The sequence below is a fragment of the Pseudorca crassidens genome, chromosome 16, assembly GCF_039906515.1.
Source record: "Pseudorca crassidens isolate mPseCra1 chromosome 16, mPseCra1.hap1, whole genome shotgun sequence".
NCBI lineage: Eukaryota > Metazoa > Chordata > Mammalia > Artiodactyla > Delphinidae > Pseudorca > Pseudorca crassidens.
This window is the reverse complement of record NC_090311.1, coordinates 50,361,507-50,380,256: the sequence shown is the minus strand read 5'-3', so window position 1 is coordinate 50,380,256 and position 18,750 is coordinate 50,361,507. Positions and strand designations below refer to the sequence as shown.

At 39.3% G+C, this 18,750-nt stretch overlaps 1 protein-coding gene across 13 annotated transcripts in view; it reads left to right on the top strand.

The window, feature by feature from the left end:
* CCSER2 (coiled-coil serine rich protein 2) overlaps nucleotides 1–18,750 on the top strand; it is a 162,823-nt gene that overhangs the window by 88,141 nt on the left and 55,932 nt on the right. For 8 of the 13 annotated variants that reach the window (XM_067710327.1, XM_067710325.1, XM_067710326.1 and 5 more), the window contains one exon: nucleotides 12,019–12,214. The exons of the other annotated variants lie outside the window; for them this stretch is intronic. In XM_067710327.1, the coding sequence (XP_067566428.1) occupies nucleotides 12,019–12,214 (196 nt within the window). The remainder of the gene's footprint in view (nucleotides 1–12,018; nucleotides 12,215–18,750) is intronic. 13 annotated transcript variants of the gene reach the window in all.

Sequence of the window (18,750 nt, the reverse complement as noted above, 5' to 3'; positions counted from 1 at the left end):
CTTTTTTTTTTTTTTTTGCGGTACGCGGGCCTCTCACTGTTGTGGCCTCTCCCGTTGTGGAGCACAGGCTCTTGACGCGCAGGCTCAGTGGCCATGGCTCACAGGCCCAGCCGCTCCATGACATGTGGGAACTTCCCGGACCGGGGCACGAACCCTGTCCCCTGCATTGGCAGGCAGACTCTCAACCACTGCGCCACCAGGGAAGCCCTCCTTATTTATTTTCATTTTGGATGGTCTGTCTATTGGTGAAAGTGGGGTGTTAAAGTCCCCTACTATGAATGTTTTACTGTCGATTTCCCCTTTTATGGCTGTTAGTATTTGCCTTATGTATTGAGGTGCTCCTATGTTGGGTGTGTAAATATTTACAATTGTTATGTCTTCTTCTTGGATTGATCCCTTGATCATTATGTAGTGTCCTTCTTTGTCTCTTCTAATAGTCTTTATTTTAAAGTGTATTTTGTCTGATATGAGAATTGCTACTCCAGAGTTCTTTTGGTTTCCATTTGCATGGAATATCTTTTTCCATCCCCTTACTTTCAGTCTGTATGTGTCTCTAGGTCTGAAGTGGGTCTCTTGTAGACAGCAAATATATGGGTCTTGTTTTTGTATCCATTCAGCCAGTCTGTGTCTTTTGGTTGGAGCATTTAATCCATTTACATTTAAGGTAATTATCGATATGTATGTTCCTATTCCCATTTTCTTAATTGTTTTGGGTTCATTATTATAGGTCTTTTCCTTCTCTTGCCTAGAGAAGTTCCTTTAGCATTTGTTGTAAAGCTGGTTTGGTGGTGCTGAACTCTCTCAGCTTTTGCTTGTCTGTAAAGGTTTTAATTTCTCCATCACGTCTTAATGAGATCCTTGCTGGATTGAGTAATCTTGGTTGAAGGTTTTTCTCCTTCATCACTTTAAATATGTCCTGCCACTTCCTTCTGGCTTGCAGAGTTTCTGCTGAAAAATCAGCTGTTAACCTTATGGGGATTCCCTTGTGTGTTATTTGTTGTTTTTCCCTTGCTGCTTTTAATATGTTTCCTTTGTATTTAATTGTTGACAGTTTGATTAATATGTGTCTTGGCGTGTTTCTCCTTGGATTTATCCTGTATGGGACTGTCTGCGCTTCCTGGACTTGACTAAGTATTTCCTTTCCCATATTAGGGAAGTTTTCAACTATAATCTCTTCAAATATTTTCTGAGTCCCTTTTTTTTTCTCTTCTTCTTCTGGAACCCCTATAATTTGAATGTTGGTGCATTTAATGTTGTCCCAGAGATCTCTGAGACTGTCCTTAGTTCTTTTCATTCTTTTTTCTTTATTCTGCTCTCCAGTAGTTATTTCCACTATTTTATCTTCCAGGTCACTTATCCATTCTTTTGCCTCAGTTATTCTGCTATTGGTGCCATCTAGAGTATTTCTAATTTCACTTACTGTGTTGTTCATCGTTGCTTGTTTCATCTTTAGTTCTTCTAGGTCCTTGTTAAATGTTTCTTGCATTTTGTCTATTCTATTTCCAGGATTTTGGATCATCTTTACTATCATTATTCTGAACTGTTTTTCAGGTAGACTGCCTATTTCCTCTTCATTTGTTAGGTCTGGTGGGTTTTTATGTTGCTCCTTCATCTGCTGTGTGTTTTTCTGTCTTCTCATTTTGCTTATCTTACTGTGTTTGGGGTCTCCTTTTTGCAGGCTGCAGGTTCATAGTTCCCATTGTGTTTGGTGTCTGTCCCCAGTGGCTAAAGTTGGTTCAGTGGGTTGTGTAGGCTTCCTTATGGAGGGGACTAGTGCCTGTGTTCTGTGTTCTGGATGTGGCTGGATCTTGTCTTTCTGGTGGGCAGGTCCATGTCTGGTGGTGTGCTTTGGGGTGTCTGTGGACTTATTATGATTTTAGGCAGCCTCTCTGCTAATGGGTGGGGTTGTGTTCCTGTCTTGCTAGTTTTTTGGCATAGGGTGTCCAGCACTGTAGCTTGCTGGTTATTGAGTGAAGCTGGGTGCTGGTGTTGAGATGGAGATCTCTGGGAGATTTTCGCTATTTGATATTATGTGGAGCTGGGAGGTCTCTTGTGGACCAGTGTCCTGAAGTTGGCTCTCCCACCTCAGAGGCACAGCACTGACTCCTGGCTGCAGCACCAAGGGCCTTTCATCCACATGGCTCAGAATAAAAGGGAGAAAAAGTAGAAAGAAAGAAAGAGAGAGAGAGAGAGAGAGGGAGGGAGGGAGAGAGAGACGGAGGGAGGGAGGGAGGAAGAAAAGAAAGAGGATAAAAGTAAGATAAAATAAAATAAAATTATTAAAATAAAAAATAATTATTAAGAAAAAATTAAAACAAAAAACGGACGGATAGAACCCTAGGACAAGTGGTGAAAGCAAATCTTTACAGACAAAATCTCACACAGAAGCATACACATACACACTCACAAAAAGAGGAAAAGGGGAAAAAATAATAAATCTTGCTCTCAAAGTCCACCTCCTCAGTTTGGGATGATTCGTTGTCTATTCATGTATTCCACAGATGCAGGGTACATCAAGTTGATTGTGGAGCTTTAATCCGCTGCTTCTGAGGCTGCTGGGAGAGATTTCCCTTTCTCTTCTTTGTTTGCACAGCTCCCGGGGCTCAGCTTTGGATTTGGCCCTGCCTCTGCGTGTAGGTCATCTGAGGACGTCTGTTCTTCGCTCAGACAGGACGGGGTCAAAGGAGCAGCTGCTGCGGGGACTCTGGCTCACTCAGGCCGTGGGGAGGGAGGGGCATGGATACGGGGCGAGCCTGCGGCGGCAGAGGCCGACAGGACGTTTCACCAGCCTGAGGCGTGCCGTACGTTCTCCCAGGGAAGTTGTCCCTGGATCCCGGGACCCTGGCAGTGGCGGGCTGCACAGACTCCTGGGAGGGGCAGTGTGGATAGTGACCTGTGCTCGCACACAGGATTCTTGGTGGCGGCAGCAGCAGCCTTAGCGTCTCATGCCCGTCTCTGGGGTCCGCGCTGTTAGCCGCGGCTCACGCGTGTCTCTGGAGCTCCTTTAAGCAGCGCTCTTAATCCCCTGTCCTCGCGCACCAGGGAACAAAGAAGGAAGAAAAAGTCTCTTGCCTCTTCGGCAGGTCCAGACTTTTCCCGGGACTCCCTCCTGGCTAGCCGTGGTGCACTAACCCCCTGCAGGCTGTGTTCACGCTGCCAACCCCAGTCCTCTCCCTGCGCTCCGACCGAAGCCCGAGCCTCAGCTCCCAGCCCCGCCCGCCCGGGCTGGCGAGTGCGGGTCGGCACAGATCCTCTGTGCGGGAATCTCTCCGCTTTGCCCTCCGCACGCTTGTTGTTGTGCTCTCCTCCGCGGCTCCGGCTCCGAAGCTTACCCCCTCCGCCACCCGCAGTCTCCGCCCGCGAAGGGGCTTCCTAGTGTGTGGAAACTTTTTCTCCTTCACAGCTCCCTCCCACTGGTGCAGTTCCCGTCCCTATTCTTTTGTCTCTGTTTATTCTTTTTTCTTTTGCGCTACCTAGTTACGTGGGGAGTTTCTTGCCTTTTGGGAGGTCTGTGGTCTTCTGCCAGCGTTCAGTAGGTGTTCTGTAGGAATTGTTCCACGTGTAGATGTATTTCTGGTGTATCTGTGGGGGGAAGGTGATCTCCCGCGTCTTACTCTTCCACCATCTTCCCGATTCCCCCCTCTTTTAACGTTTTTGATCCCTATGCTTTCTGATGAAAAATCAGCTTGTAATCTTATTGAGCATGTCTTCTACATAATAAATCATTTTTTTCTTTTTTTTTTTAAGGAATTTTGCCTTTTTTTAAAAAAAATATTTATTTATTTATTTATTTATTTATTTATGTCTGTGTTGGCTCTTCGTTTCTCTGCGAGGGCTTTTTCTAGTTGCAGCAAGTAGGGGCCACTCCTCATCACGGTGCGCGGGCCTCTCACTATCGCGGCCTCTCTTGTTGCGGAGCACAGGCTCCAGATGCGCAGGCTCAGCAATTGTGGCTCATGGGGCCAGTTACTCCGGGGTATGTGGGATCCCCCCAGACCAGGGCTTGAACCCGTGTCCCCTGCATTGGCAGGCAGATTCTCAACCACTGTGCCACCAGGGAATTCCATAAATCACTTTTTTCTTGCTGTGTCAGGATTCACTTTTTCTTTGGCTTTTGACAGTTTAACTATGATGTGTCTCTTTTGGTTATGATATATCATATTTTGGAGTTTGTTGAGCTAATGATTAGAAAGCGATTTCCTTAAATGCCTTACACCAGTAAGTTTCGCAGCCTTTTGCCAAGGGGCTCTGTGTGTGTGTGTGTGTGTGTTCAGGGGTGCCTTCAGCAACCTGATAAGCAGATTGCAGCACTTTCTTAGCCTTCATTTCCTGCTTGCTCAGAGGCTCAAGGTTAGCAAAAGGTGAAGGATTAAGAACTCAGGTATTTCCATGGCTTTCTCTATGCCCAGGAATATGTTGGAGCTTTCCAAAGACTCCTGTGTACATCTCATTCCTCAGGTTTTCCTTTTAAGTTTTTTGGTCACCTTCTTGTTTGTTCCAAGTGGTATTGCCATCTTAGGCAGCTGAGGTTTAAAACAATTGCCACTGATTTTTTTTTGTTTGTTTTTTTAAAACAAATGTACTAGAGATAAGGCTGTTCCCCCTGAGGGAGCCCTGAATGAGGCCAAATAAAACAACTGCTGAGAATGGGCCTTTTCTAGGGAGGTGCCATTTAGGTCAAATAGTAACAATTCTCTAGAAATGGTGCTTTTTGGAGAGTTCCAATCCCAGTTTACCTCCTATCCCAGCCCCTAGAGATTGCTGAATTTCACAGCCATTGTACTTGTAAAGCTTTTGTTTTGCAAGCCAACACAGAGCTAGGAAGATAGGCAGGGAAATAGAATAAATTAAAATGTCACAGAGTTTGTTCTTCTCATGAGATTCAGGTAGTTTTTTTCAGTAAGTGCTCTTCAGTTGTTGCAAGCGATTCCAGAGCTCTGAAAAAGTTTTGACAAATTTGCCAGTATTCTCAGAGCTTTTATGGAGGAGTGGATTTTTGAGATCTTTTATTCTGCCATTCTGTAAGTACTTCCTTCTTTTCCTTTTGTCATGGATTTTTTTTTAAATTGCCTTATTTTTTAGAGCAGTTTTAGGTTTACAGAAATTTTGAGCAGAAAGTACAGGGAGTTCTCATATATTCCTTCACCACTTATGCACAGTTTCTCTATTACTAACATCTTGCATTAGTGTAGAATATTTGTTACAATTAATGAGTCAATGTTGATACATTATTATTAACTAAAATTCATAGTTTATATTAGGTTTCATTTTAAATGCCTTGAACCAATAAGTTGTGTGTACATTCTATGGACTTTGACAAATGCATGATGATGTATATCTACCATTACTGTATCATACAGAATAATTCTACTGCCCTTGAAACCCCACATCCTCCATCTATTCATCCCTTTCTTCTCCTCCCTATCGCTACCCCCTGGCAACACTCCTGACAAACACTGATCTTTTTACTGTCTCCATAGCTTTGCCTTTTAAACAGAATGCCATATAGTTGGAAACAGAATGTAGCCTTTTCAGATTGGCTGTTTTTAGCCATACGTGTTTAAGGTTCCTCTGTGTCTTTCCATGGCTTTATATCACTAAAGAACAGTGATTTCTTTTTACTAAATAAAAGTCCATTGTATGGATGAACTATAGTTTGTTTATCCATTCACCTACTGAAGGACTTCTTGATTACTTCCAGATATAGCAATTATGAATAAAACTTCTCTAAACATTTATGTGGGTAAGTTTTCAACTCATTTTGGTAAATATCAAGAAGCACGATTGCAGGGTCATATAGTAAGGGTATGTTTAGTTTGGTAAGAAACTGCCGTGGCTGTACATTTTGCATTTCCTCCAGCAATGAGTGAGAGCTCCTGTTGATACACATCCTTGTCAGCATTTGGTGTTGTGTTGTGGATTTTAACTGTTCTAATAGGTGTGTAGTGACATCTCATTGTTGTTTTAATTTGCAATTCTCTAATCATATGATGTTGAGCATTTTTTCTTATACTTATTTGCCATCTGTGTATCTTCTTAGTGACATGTCTGTTTAGATCTTTTGCTTATTTTTAAATTGGGTTATCTGTTTTCTTATTGAATTTTAAGAGTTCTTTATATATTTTAGATACCAGTCCTCTATCAGATACATATTTTACAAATATTTTCTCCAACCTGTGGTTTGCCTTTTCATTCTCCTAATGATGTTTTTCACAGAGCAGACGTTTTTAATTTTATGCAGTACAGCTAGTCAATCTTTACTTTCATGTATTGTACTTTTTGTGTCATGTCTAAAAACTTATTGCCAAGGTCACCTGGATTTTATTCGTTGTTATTTTGTAGTTTTACGTTTTACATTTAGGTCTTTGATCCATGTTTAGTTAATTTTTGTGGAAGGTGTGAATGTCTAATTGTTCTAGTACTATTTATGGAAAAGTCTGTCCTCTCTCCTTTGAATTGCCATTGCTCCTTTACCATACATATGTATGGGTGTATTTTGGACCCTCTATTCTGTTCCACTGATCTGTTTTTTTGTACCACAGTCTTGATTACTGTCACTTGATGGAGTAAATCTGTAAGTCAGATAGTGTCAGTATTCTGACTTTCTTCTTCAGTGTTGTATTGGTTATTCTGGGTCTTTTGCCTTTTCATATAAACTTTAGAATCATTTTGTTGCTACCCACAAAATAACTTGCTGGGATTTTAATTGAGATTATGTTGAATCTAGCATTAAAAAATGTAACCAAGAAGGTAAAAATACATATGTTTAACTTTTAATATACAATTTTTATTAATGATGAGAAAAGAAACAAAGGTTTTGTGAAGTCAAACTGTGACTCAGATTAGGAAATAAATAAGGAAGAAAAATCTCAATCTCTCTCTGTCTCTCTCTCTCTCATTACACACACACACACACACACACACACACACACACACAATCTCCATTCACCAGTCTAACCTATGAATCACAAATCTTAAGATTTGCACAAAAATCACACATCTTAGTAATCAAGAAGCTCTGATAGTAGTGGTGAAGAATATAAATATATGGATAGAGCCATATAATTTGGGGAGATTACTTTAAAACTGCAATAAGTGATTATGTAGCAATGTGATTATTAGGTGTGTGGGTTGAATATCAGGTGCTGCTACTGTATATGGATTAAGTTTGAATTGGTTTTAAAAAAGCTTATTTCTTAAAAATTCCTTTTTATACTATTCTGATCGTGTTGTTTTTCTTGTTGACTTTATTGGCTGTACTTAATAGAACAATGTTAAATAATGTTAATGATAGTGGGCATTTCATTCTTATGCTTCTGTAACCACTGAAATAATTTTTGCCTTCATCCATACCTGTATTGGTTCAATTCTTCATATCCACTAGCCGTCTTGGCCTATGATTGGCCACATAGGTTCTGCCTTTGCAAACACACTGCCAGCCTTCCAGTGTTTTGCCCAAAGCAGCTTGGAGTCTTTTGTTGCTTTCATGATCTAATTTCCCTACTAGAAGTCCATCATTGTTAAAATTTGTACAAAAGTATAAATTTATGACTGTTAACCTAACATGAGGTATTTTTCCAGTAATTCCTTTTTTTTTTAACATCTTTATTGGAGTATAATTGCTTTACAGTGGTGTGTTTGTTTCTGCTTTATAACAGAGTGAATCAGCTATACATATACATATATCCCCATATCCCCTCCCTCTTGTGTCTCCCTCCCACCCTCCCTGTCCCACCCCTCTAGGTGGTCACAAAGCACTGAGCTGATCTCCCTATGCTATGCGGCTGCTTCCCACTAGCTATCTGTTTTATATTTGGTAGAATATGTAAGTCCATGCCACTCTCTCACTTTGTCCCAGCTTACCCTTCCCCCTCCCCGTGTCCTCAAGTCCATTCTCTATGGCTGCATCTTTATTCCTGTCCTGCCCCCAGGTTCTTCAGAACCTTTTTTTTTTTTTTTTTTAAGATTCCATATATATGTGTTAGCATACGCTATTTGTTTTTCTCTTTCTTACTTACTTCACTCTGTATGACAGACTCTAGGTCCATCCACCTCACTACAAATAACTCAAATTTCATTTCTTTTTATGGCTGAGTAATATTCCATTTTATATATGTGCCACATCTTTATCTATTCATCGGTCGATGGACACTTAGGTTGCTTCCCTGTCCTGGCTATTGTAAATAGTGCTGCAGTGAACATTGTGGTACATGACTCTTTTTGAATTATGGTTTTCTCAGGGTATATGCCCAGTAGTGGGATTTCTGGGTCATATGGTAGTTCTATTTTAATTTTTTAAGGAACCTCCATCCAGTAATTCCTCTTTTGTCTCATGTTTTTACCTCTCATTCTGTTTCACAGGTTCAGGTTTTCCTATGTGAACTGCATCATCTCAGAATGTGAAATTTCAAAATCTTCATTATCTTTCATTATCTTATTTTGTTTCTTCTCCTGTTTTAACAGTGTCCTTTTACTTTCTGAAAATAACTTCCGTTATGTATTTGCTTTCTGTTTCATTTTTGTCTTCTTCTGCCTCTGAGCCTTCTCAATTATATTCATTTTTTCCAGCAACCTTAAAATGGCCCTCATTGAGATATTATGTTATTTCCAGCTTATTGTCATATGGTTTAGCAACAAATATACACATAGATATAAAGCATTGTGTCAATATTTATCAATTGTTGAATCTAGGCGAGGGGTATATGGCATTATAGTATTCTTTTGACATTTATGTTAGAAAAAAATTTCAATATAGAGAAGTTAGAAATTATTGATAATAATAATACATAGTAATTGGTTTTTATTTAACAATTATTTGTAAGTCAAGCACCATTCCAAGCATTCTAACATATATTATTACCTCATTTAATCCTTATACCAACCTAATGAGATAAATACTGTTATCCCCATTTTACAGCTCAGGAAAATGAAGCATAGATAAAGTGACTTGCCCTGTGTGTTATATAGCTAGTGAGTGACAGAGCTGAGATTTGAGCTCAGATAATCTGTGCATTAATTGAATAATATAAAAATGAATAAGTCCCTGTTTTCAAGTTATCATCAAGTTAGAGGTGATATTTATGCAGATTTCTTTCACTTATGCTGTGAAAGAAGTTAAGCGTCATAAAACAGTTTTATCTAGTTAAGGGGCATCAGGACTAGGAGAAGATGTAAGTTTAGTTTTGGGTCTCATGGTGGAGGTATTTGAAATGCAGCCTAAGGCATATGAACTTTATTTGGTAGGCACTGGACAACACTGAGAACTAAAGAACCTATGGCCCGAAGATATTAAGTTTTTGTTGTTGTTGTTGTTTTTGTTTTTGTTTTTGCGGTACGCGGGCCTCTCACCGCTGCGGCCTCTCCCGTTGCGGAGCACAGGCTCCAGACGCGCAGGCTCAGCGGCCATGGCTCACGGGCCCAGCCTCTCCGCGGCATGTGGGATCCTCCCGGACCAGGGCACGAACCCGCGTCCCCTGCATCGGCAGGCGGACTCTCAACCACTGCGCCACCAGGGAAGCCCGATATTAAGTATTTTTAATAGCTAGTTACTGTCAGCCAAGATATAAACTTCAATCCTAGGCCAGAGCTGTCTCTTTTATACTATTGTGGCTTTTCTAGATGCCAGTTCTTTGTCCCCATATTCAGTTAGTGATCAAGGCCTGTTGACACTTCCTTTGAAATGTTTTTAATTCGTTAGTCTCTTGCATGTGGTTCATATTTATGCCTAAACCTAATATAAGCCATTATTGTATTCCTGATTCTCATGCTGTAGACTACAGACCAGTTTTCTTCAGTCTCTTTCCTCTCTGCTTTTTCTCTTACTTACCTGGTAAAATAAAAAGTAATCTTAATTTGATTATTATCTGGAACTTTTTTAACATGACTGCTTACAGATTATAATTTTAAAGTAGTGCTTTTTCATGTCACAGCTAAAGAATTTTAGAATCTCAGAGACGGAAGCTTAAAAAGAAAAACCAACCTAGTGGTTAAAATTCATACTTGTTACTCATTCAATAAAAACAACAACAAAAATAAACAAACAAAAAGTCGTTTCTGACAGAAAAAAGAAGACACAGTCTGTGTCTTCATGGAGTTTGTCATTCGGCATGGATTGCAAATGAATGCAATGTATTGTGGCAAGTACTGTGATGGAGTCCAGCAGAGGGCTCCATAAGGACACCTGTGGAAGTACCAAGTGCTGTTTTAGGGGCTTAAGGAAGCTTTCCCTGAGGAAGAGCTAACTAATTTAAATTGAAGAGGAGTTTTCATTCTCCAGATCAAGTGTGCAGTGGAGGGCAGAATGGGTAGATTGGCCAAGAGTACAGAGAGGTTGAGGACATGGGTTTGGAGATGAGGGCGATTGTCGTGTGCTTTGGCAGTCTCAGGAAATTGGCTATGGATTAAGAAGTCAGTCTGAGGGAGGCAGGTATATTGAGGGATGAAGTTGAAGAATAAATTGTATTCAGGCTGTCTGTAGTCTCATAAGCCATGTATAAGAGTCTCCTTGTCCCTGAAAAACATGCACTTTTGTGCCATTTATTTTCATTTTCTTTTTCTAGAAAACTTTACCTTTCATTTCAGTCCAACTCAAACCTCACACTTTATAGTTCATCCCAGCTTCTTTCCTACCCAAGAAAATTTCCCAAAGTATGTCTATGTCAGCTTTTTCTCCAGAACCATAACTCTTGTCTCTACTATTCATTTGCCAGGTGGTTCTATCTTTTTGTCTTACTATTTAAAAATTTTTTCATCACTTTGTGTATAGCTTCTCTATTCAGTTATGGATGATAAATTCTTACTAATAATTGATCAGTACTTGAAATTCAATAATTCAACTATATTTTGAATCTGTAAAAATAAAACAATTAATTCTTATCTATGGATCAGCAATTTAAAGGTTCTTAAAAATCTCTTCTTTGGTTAAAAGAAAAATCAGGCCTGAAATCAAGTATGAGAAGTAGCTTCAGAGAAAAATAATCTTATGAAAACCAAGCTCATATTGAATATTTGAGAATTTAGAGATTTGGGAATATTTGTTAAAAGCTAGAAAATTTAATAGAAACTGTATTTCTACTTTTGAAATTTAATGCATCCATGAATTTAACTTTAATCCTAATATGTTAATGTAGCCGTTATATTGGAGAGAATACTTTTTCAATGTATTACTTTAAATGTTGAGATTTCACACATATAACAAGTTATTGTCTTAAAAACCACCTGGAATTATGTGTAATGTGAATGCAGTAATTTTTAAATTGCTATAGCTATGACTTCCGGTTAAAACATTGTGTTTTTCACGTCCGTGAAACACATTATCCCTAGTTGTGTTGTTTTTTTTCCCTCTTATTCAGCATGTATGTTATTGCATGAAACTAAAGGGGAGCTTAAATTTTTTTAGAGTAGAATTTTTTTTAAGGCAGTTTAAAATTAGGAAATATGTGGTATGTAAAAGACTTTTATAAAACCTTGTTTAATCTTTATTGGAAAAGATGGTTTATCAACAATGTAAAAACAAAAGAATAACAGTGTATCTGTCTTAACTGTCTTCTGGCACTTTGAGGACATAGGAGTCCAGGGGTGTGTCCAAACTGGGAATTAATGAGGGTAGAATAGTGATGCAGCTAAAAAAGATGTGAAGTTTAAGAGGGTAATTAAAATTAGAAGCTAAAGATCAGACTATCAGTGCAGAAAAGTAAAATAAGTATAATTTTTTCCAGGCAAGGCCTTTCCTCAGAGGTTTTTGTTTCTACTCTAGTTCCTAAGGAATAAGATTTACTTCACCAGTGTGTAAAATACACAAGAGGAGGGAGTGCAGATGATAATTGTGTTAATGACAACTAGGATTGATTGAACTTTTCAGTGGAAACAAATTCAGTATCTGAAGTGAGTAAAAGTCAAAGGTTTTGTGATAATGATAAATGATTTATAATAATCACTGTAATAATTTTATAACCTTTATTTCTTTCTGAAATTATATTGTATATCTTTTCCCTCCAACTCCTTCCCCTGCCCTTCCAGAGGCTCTCCCTATAGAGAATCTCCTTTGGGCCATTTTGAAAGCTATGGAGGGACCCCCTTTTTCCAGGCTCAGAAGATGTTTGTAGATGTACCAGAAAATACAGTGATACTGGATGAGATGACCCTCCGGCACATGGTTCAGGATTGCACCGCTGTAAAAACTCAGTTACTCAAACTGAAACGGCTGCTGCATCAGGTTAGTATGTAGTGAACATTTTCAGCTCTGATATTTTGAATTGCAAAATGGATTGACTTTACTTTTTTTTTAAAGTATAGTTGAATTTCTAATGTCTACTTAGATTTGTGGAGAAATAATGGTTTAAATAGTACATAATAGGAACTTCTCTGAGAGGAAAAAAATGTGTGATTTTGCATGGTGGTCTCAATACAGTCCCCAGCATTTATGAGCTATGTGATATTTGGTAAACTCTCTGCTTGTTTCCTCGTTTTTATAGTACCTACATTGTAAGTTTGTTGAGAGAGTTAGAGTTAGTAGTTGTAAATTGAGTGATTTAATACCTGAAACATAGTAGGTGTTCAGTCCTCAGTGGCTGCTACTATAATTTCAGCTAAGTGAGAAATAAGGAATAGCAATGTACATAATCATATAATTTCACTTTTATTTGAAACCTTCAAGTTTAATCATCCCCAGTCTTTTCATTTTTTTTTGGAGAAAAGCTAGATGATATGGTTGTCCGAAGACACATGGTGAGCTGATGGTAGAACCTGGCTTCTGATTCAATAGCACTTTCTTTGTTTGAACAGAGCACATACAAAGTCCAATGCAAAGCAGAAAGCTAAGGAATAAAATACTAATTTTAAATTGGGAATATATTTTGTTTAGTTTTAAATCTATATTTGTATTTTGTAGACTGGGCAAGTTTAACTTAAAATTATCGTTGAGAAAGAACAGTCTGGATTTTCTTCTCAGTTTACATTCTGAGTTACCTTCCTCAGGATTGTATATTCTAACTTCTTATGATCAGGGACCAAGTCTTAGAATTTCCGGTGGCCATCAAAACCATCTGGCGGCCATCAAAACCATCTAGCAGCCATCAAGATAGATACTCAGTAAAGGCTATTTGAAGTGAACTGTGGCTCCTCTGTTAATAACTACAATTAGTGTGAATATCCTGTTAGTCATGTAAATTGTTTTATATTACTCGATTGTGGATTCTCTGGACTATTCTCCATTCTTTATTTCTTTATTTATTTTTTGCTCCATTCTTTTTTTTAAAAAAAGTTATTTATTTATATTTTTGGCTGTGTTGGGTCTTTGTTGCTGCGTGCGGGCTTTCTTTAGTTGCAGTGAGTGGGGGTTACTCTTTGTTGCGGTGTGCGGGCCTCATTGCGGTGGCTTCTCTTGTTGCGCAGCATGGACTATAGGCGTGCGGGCTTCAGCAGTTGTGGCTTACAGGCTCTAGAGTGCAGGCTCAGTAGTTGTGGTGCATGGGCTTACTTGCTCCACAGTATGTGGGATCCTCCTGGATCAGGGATCAAACCGTGTCCCCTGCGCCAACAGTCGGATTTTTAAGCACTGTGCCACCAGGGAAGTCCCTATTCTTCTCCATTCAAAAAGGTAGATATTTAACTACCTTTTGAAAAGACACTTTTCTGTGCTAAGGCCGGGAGCAAGAAAGTGGAGGATCCTTTTCGGATCTGAGGTTCTTGTACTCCTCTTGAGGCAGAAAGAGATTCAGTGATTGAAACACCCATACATAAAGCTTACAACTTAGTTTAACTGTAACTAGGATATAGATTCTCTTCGTAGTATTTCTCTTCTTGCTGGTTCCGGGAGAAGATTTTCTGTCAGGAGCTTCAGAGACAAAGGAAAGAGAAGGTAGAAAAGGTGGTAAATAGCTAAAATATGTTAAATATCTACTTGGAGTTAGTCATTGTACTAGCTTTACCACATAGCCTCTTTTGTGTCTGGGTGTATTGCCCGGAAACATGAAGCATGATTGAATATCATCTAATTAAGACCAGGCCACCTCTAATAATGAGTAAAGTAGCATAATTCAGGAAAGAATAGGTGAATTGGTAACCAGCCATAGGTACCATAAAAATAGAAGACTGTTCTTTGAGACACTTTATGAAAAACTGTGAATATCTTAATGGCTCTTTTCTGTCATTATGGCCTCTGAAATTTTAGATAGTACACATTGATCAGATTGACTTTATCCTTTGTTCACGCAGTGAAAACAAATTATGAGAAGAAAACTGTCTTTTTAAGACATCTTTAAAGTTTCCCAAAATGCTAATAGAAGTTAAAAGCTGAATTAGTCCAATATTTTGTATAATTGCCTCTTTTATTTTTTGGCTGCATTGGGTCTTTGTTGCTGTGCACGGGCTTCCTCTAGTTGCGGCGAGCGGGGGCTACTCCTCATGGCGGTGTGTGGGCTTCTCATTGCGGTGGCTTCTCTTTGGTGTGGGGCACAGGCTCTAGGCGCATGGGCTTCAGTAGTTGTGGCTCACGGGCTCCATAGCGCAGGCTCAGCAGCTGTTGCACATGGGCTTAGTTGCTCCGCGGCATGTGGGATCTTCCTGGGCCAGGACTTGAACCCGTGTCCCCTGCATTGGCAGGCGGATTCTCAACCACTGCGCCACCAGGAAAGTCCAATTGCCTCTTAATGTTACTAAATTTTAATTTAGTAACATTAAAATTTAATGTTACTAAATTTTAAAAACTTCAGTGTAATACATATACATGGCTTAAAAAAATCACATAGTATAGAGAGGCTTAATGAAAAAACAGTATTTCTGTCCCTCTCCCCACTTCAGTCAGCCTTTTCTAATCTGAACAGGTTACTATCTGAAGCTTCTTTAGAACTATCATACAGGGACTTCTTTTGTCATATTCTGGGATTTCAACCGTTATTTCCTGGATAACATATCTTCTTTTTTCTTAGTTTACTCCCTTATTTAGCTGGCGTATATCCTTAATTTACTTCCTAAGAGAGGGCAAATGGGTGGGAAATTTTTTTAAATTAATGTGTCACTGAAAATCTCTTTTTATCTACTCTCACATTTAATTGATACTGATAGTTTGGCAGGGATGGAGTAGTGTGGCTGGGATAGAAGTGAGTTTTTCCTTAGAAATTTGAAGGCATTGCTTTTCTAAGATCCAGTTTAGCCACTGAGAAAAGTCTACTACATTCTAATCCATTTTACATTTTGTTTTGTCTGTTTTTAATCTCTCTGGGAGATTTTTAGTCTTTTATTTATGGCATTCTGCAGTTTCACAGTGATATCCTGGGATTTTTTTGTTTGTTTTCCACTTAATGTATGGGTAATTAGTGAGCTTTTGAAGATTCATGTAGTGTGAAATTTTCTTAAGTCATTTCTATGATTATTTTCTTTACCCTGTTTTCTGTTTCTTTCTGGAATTCTTGGTAGTCAAAACTAGAACTTACGAATTTTCAGTCTTTTTTCTTGCATATTTTCCTTTTCTTTGAGTTTGATTATGTTTCTGGTATATTTCCTCAACTTCATATTCCAGCTCCCTGTTTCTGTTGAATTATCTTGGCAATTGTATTTCCAGTTTCCAAGAACTCTTTATTGTATATCTTTCCTTATTCATATCTCAGTTCTTATTTTGTCAGTAAACTATATTAAGTAGCTTGTTTCTGTTCTTTTTTGTTAAGATTTCTCAGGTTCCCTACATTATTATCTCTTTGTAAATGGTCATTTTGTTCTTTGTGTTTATTTTAGTTTCTCTTTTGGAATATTTCTTTAGATGTCTAATGATTCTTTGTTTATTAATATTTAAGAGTGAGGGGGGAAAAAGTTGGTTCAGGACTCTTTATACATGGGCTGGGCTTGTCAACTGGCTGGCTTCATTTTACAGTGATGGATGGATGTCAGTGGACCCTCAGTACTTCCTAAGTGGAGGATTTTTCCTTCTTAGGTTTTGCTACAGTTTCTACAGAGAAGAAACCTCTGATTTTTTTTTTTTTTTGCTTGGAGTAGAGGTAGAAGTCACCTTTGCATTTTGTAGTTCCCTTTAGTATCTATTACCAGTCTGAAGGAATTGCTTTTGTGTTAGTCTGGGTTCTCCAGAGAAAAAAGAACCAATAGTGTGTGTGTGTGTGTGTGTGTGTGTGTGTGTGTGTGTATTCATCTATCTACATGCACACACACATGTAATATATGAAGAGGTTTATTATAAGGATTTGGCCCACATAATTATAGAGGTTGAGAAATCCCAAGATCTGTAGTTGTTAGGCTGGAAACCCAGGAGACTGATGATAAAGTTCTAGACTGATTCTGAAGACCTAAGAACCAGGAGAGTCAATGGTGTAAGTTCAGAATCCAAAAGCCAGTGTCCCAGCTCAAAGACAGTCAGATGGAGAGAATGTGAATTCTCCCTCACTCCACCTTTTCTTCTACTCAGTCCCTCAGCAGATTGGATAAGGCCCACCCACATTCGGGAGGCATTCTGTAAGTCCACATTGATGGTAGTTTTGGCAGAAGCATTGCGAGTGTGGGAAGTGAATCATATCCAAAGTAAGGACAATAAGGACAAAACACTGCTTCCGTAATGGAAGTGGTCCAGTGTAATCAACCTGCTACCAGATAGCTGGCCGATCATCCAGGGGATGGTGCCATATCAGGGGCTCAGTGTTGATCTGCTGCTGGCAGGTAAGGCACTAAGCAGTGACTGTAGCCAGGTGGGCCACGTTGCTGAGTCCATGCATAATCTCCATCCCTGCCACTGTGGCTGTTTTGTTCATGAGCCTATTGGATGATAATAGGGGTGGCTGGGAAAGAGGCTGACTGGTATCCACAGAGTGGGTCATCCTATCCACTTGATTATTAAAATCCTCCTCTACTGAGGTCACCCTTTGGTGAGCATTTACATGAGACACAAATACCTTCATATTTTTTACCTATTCAGAGATGTCTATCCACATATATATCTTCCCCAGATTTCCTTGTCACCAATTTTTCACTTATATTCCTTCCAACTCCTGACCTGTCAAACCATTGGTCACAGCCCATGAATTGGTATATAACTGTACCATTTTTCCTTCTAAGCAAAGTGAACAACTAGATTTACTGCTTGAAGTTGCCCACTGGGAGGATTTTCCTTTACCACTGTCTTTCTGGGATGTCCCAGAAAGGGACTGTAGTGTTTTAGCTGTCCACTTTCAGCTGTTGTCTGCATGTTGTACAGAACTGTCTGTAAACCAGACCTGAGTCTTCTCTTCCTCTATCAACTGGTTATAGGGAATTCCCCATGAGGCCATAGTACAGGCTGAGAGAGAAAGGCTGTAGCAGGAGTAGGGATCATGGGCGTTTGGGCCACTTTTTCATGTAACTTACTTGTATCATCCGGGTCTGCTTGGGACTGATCCACATATATACCACTTCCATTTGATGATGGAATATTGCTGTACACACGCAACTTCATGGCTTTGTGTGTCAGATGATACTAGTTCATGATGGGCAGCTCAGGTAGCATGGTAACTTGGTGGCTCAAGGTTAAACATTTAGTCACTGTTGAGATCCAGTAGCAGAACAAGAGCTGTTTCTCAAAAGGAGAGTAGTTATTTGCAGAGGATGGATGGATTTTGCTCCACAATCCTAAGGGCCTACAGTGAGAGTCACCAGTGGAGGCCTGCTAAAGTCTCCAAACAGCATCCATATCTGCCACTGTCACTTCAATACCAGGGGATCGGCTGGATCATGTGACCCAACTGGCAGAGCAGCTTGCACAGCAGCCTGGACCTGTTGCAGAGTCTTCTGGGCCCTACTCAAAACTAGCAGCTATTCCAGTCACTTGGTAAATGAGCTGAAATAACACATCCAAATGAAGAATATATTGTATTCAAAATCCAAAGAGGTCCACTAGACATTGTACATCTTTTTTTTGGTTGTAAGAAGATCCAGATTCAACAGTTTATACTTTACCTTAGAAGGGATATCTTGACATGCCCATGGTCCCCACTCCTGCTACACTGCCTTCTTTCTCTACCAGCAGTTGTTTATATTCCTTTTGTGTTTCTGGTAGTAACGGTAAATTGATGATTAGCAGTGCTATTCAAAGTAACTTGTACATGAAGTTTCTGTTCCTGGTCCACTAGAGTTAAAGTAGCTCTTGCCAGAATAGACATCAACACATTTCATCCTTCTTCCACAAATTCTTGCTACCAGGGAAAAAAATTGAGCCAAATTAAACAGTATGTTTACTGACTACTTGATTTATATTCTGGTCCAAGCTTTTTACTGTGTCATAGACAGGAAACAGTTTGTGGACCAGAACTGTTCTGCAAATCAAACTGTGAATAACACTGGTGTAAGATACTGTCCTTACCTGTAAAAGAGACATGAAGGGAATGAAAAAGATGTGCAACCAAATGTTATATCAGAGGTATATTTATGTAGTATGCAATAGAGAAAATGCCCTGGGAATGGAGATGAAGAGATTCACCGTATGCCATTTTAGAGACATTGATATTTTGCTTCCTGAAAATTGAGTGTATCAGGTGAAGAATTCTGGGGAGATCAGTGGAGTTGGCACGTGCAAAGGCATAAGTTCTTAGGAGCTGCATTGACTGAGGGAAAACCCACAAGTACTAAGATACTCAACAAGGAGAAAACCAGAAAAATCAGGGCTCACTTGGTACACTTTGAGGTGATTATTAATACAACTTCTTACTCTAAAAAAGTTTATTAATGGGAAATCATTAAGCACTTACGCTACATTTATAGTAGGATATATATTTCAGT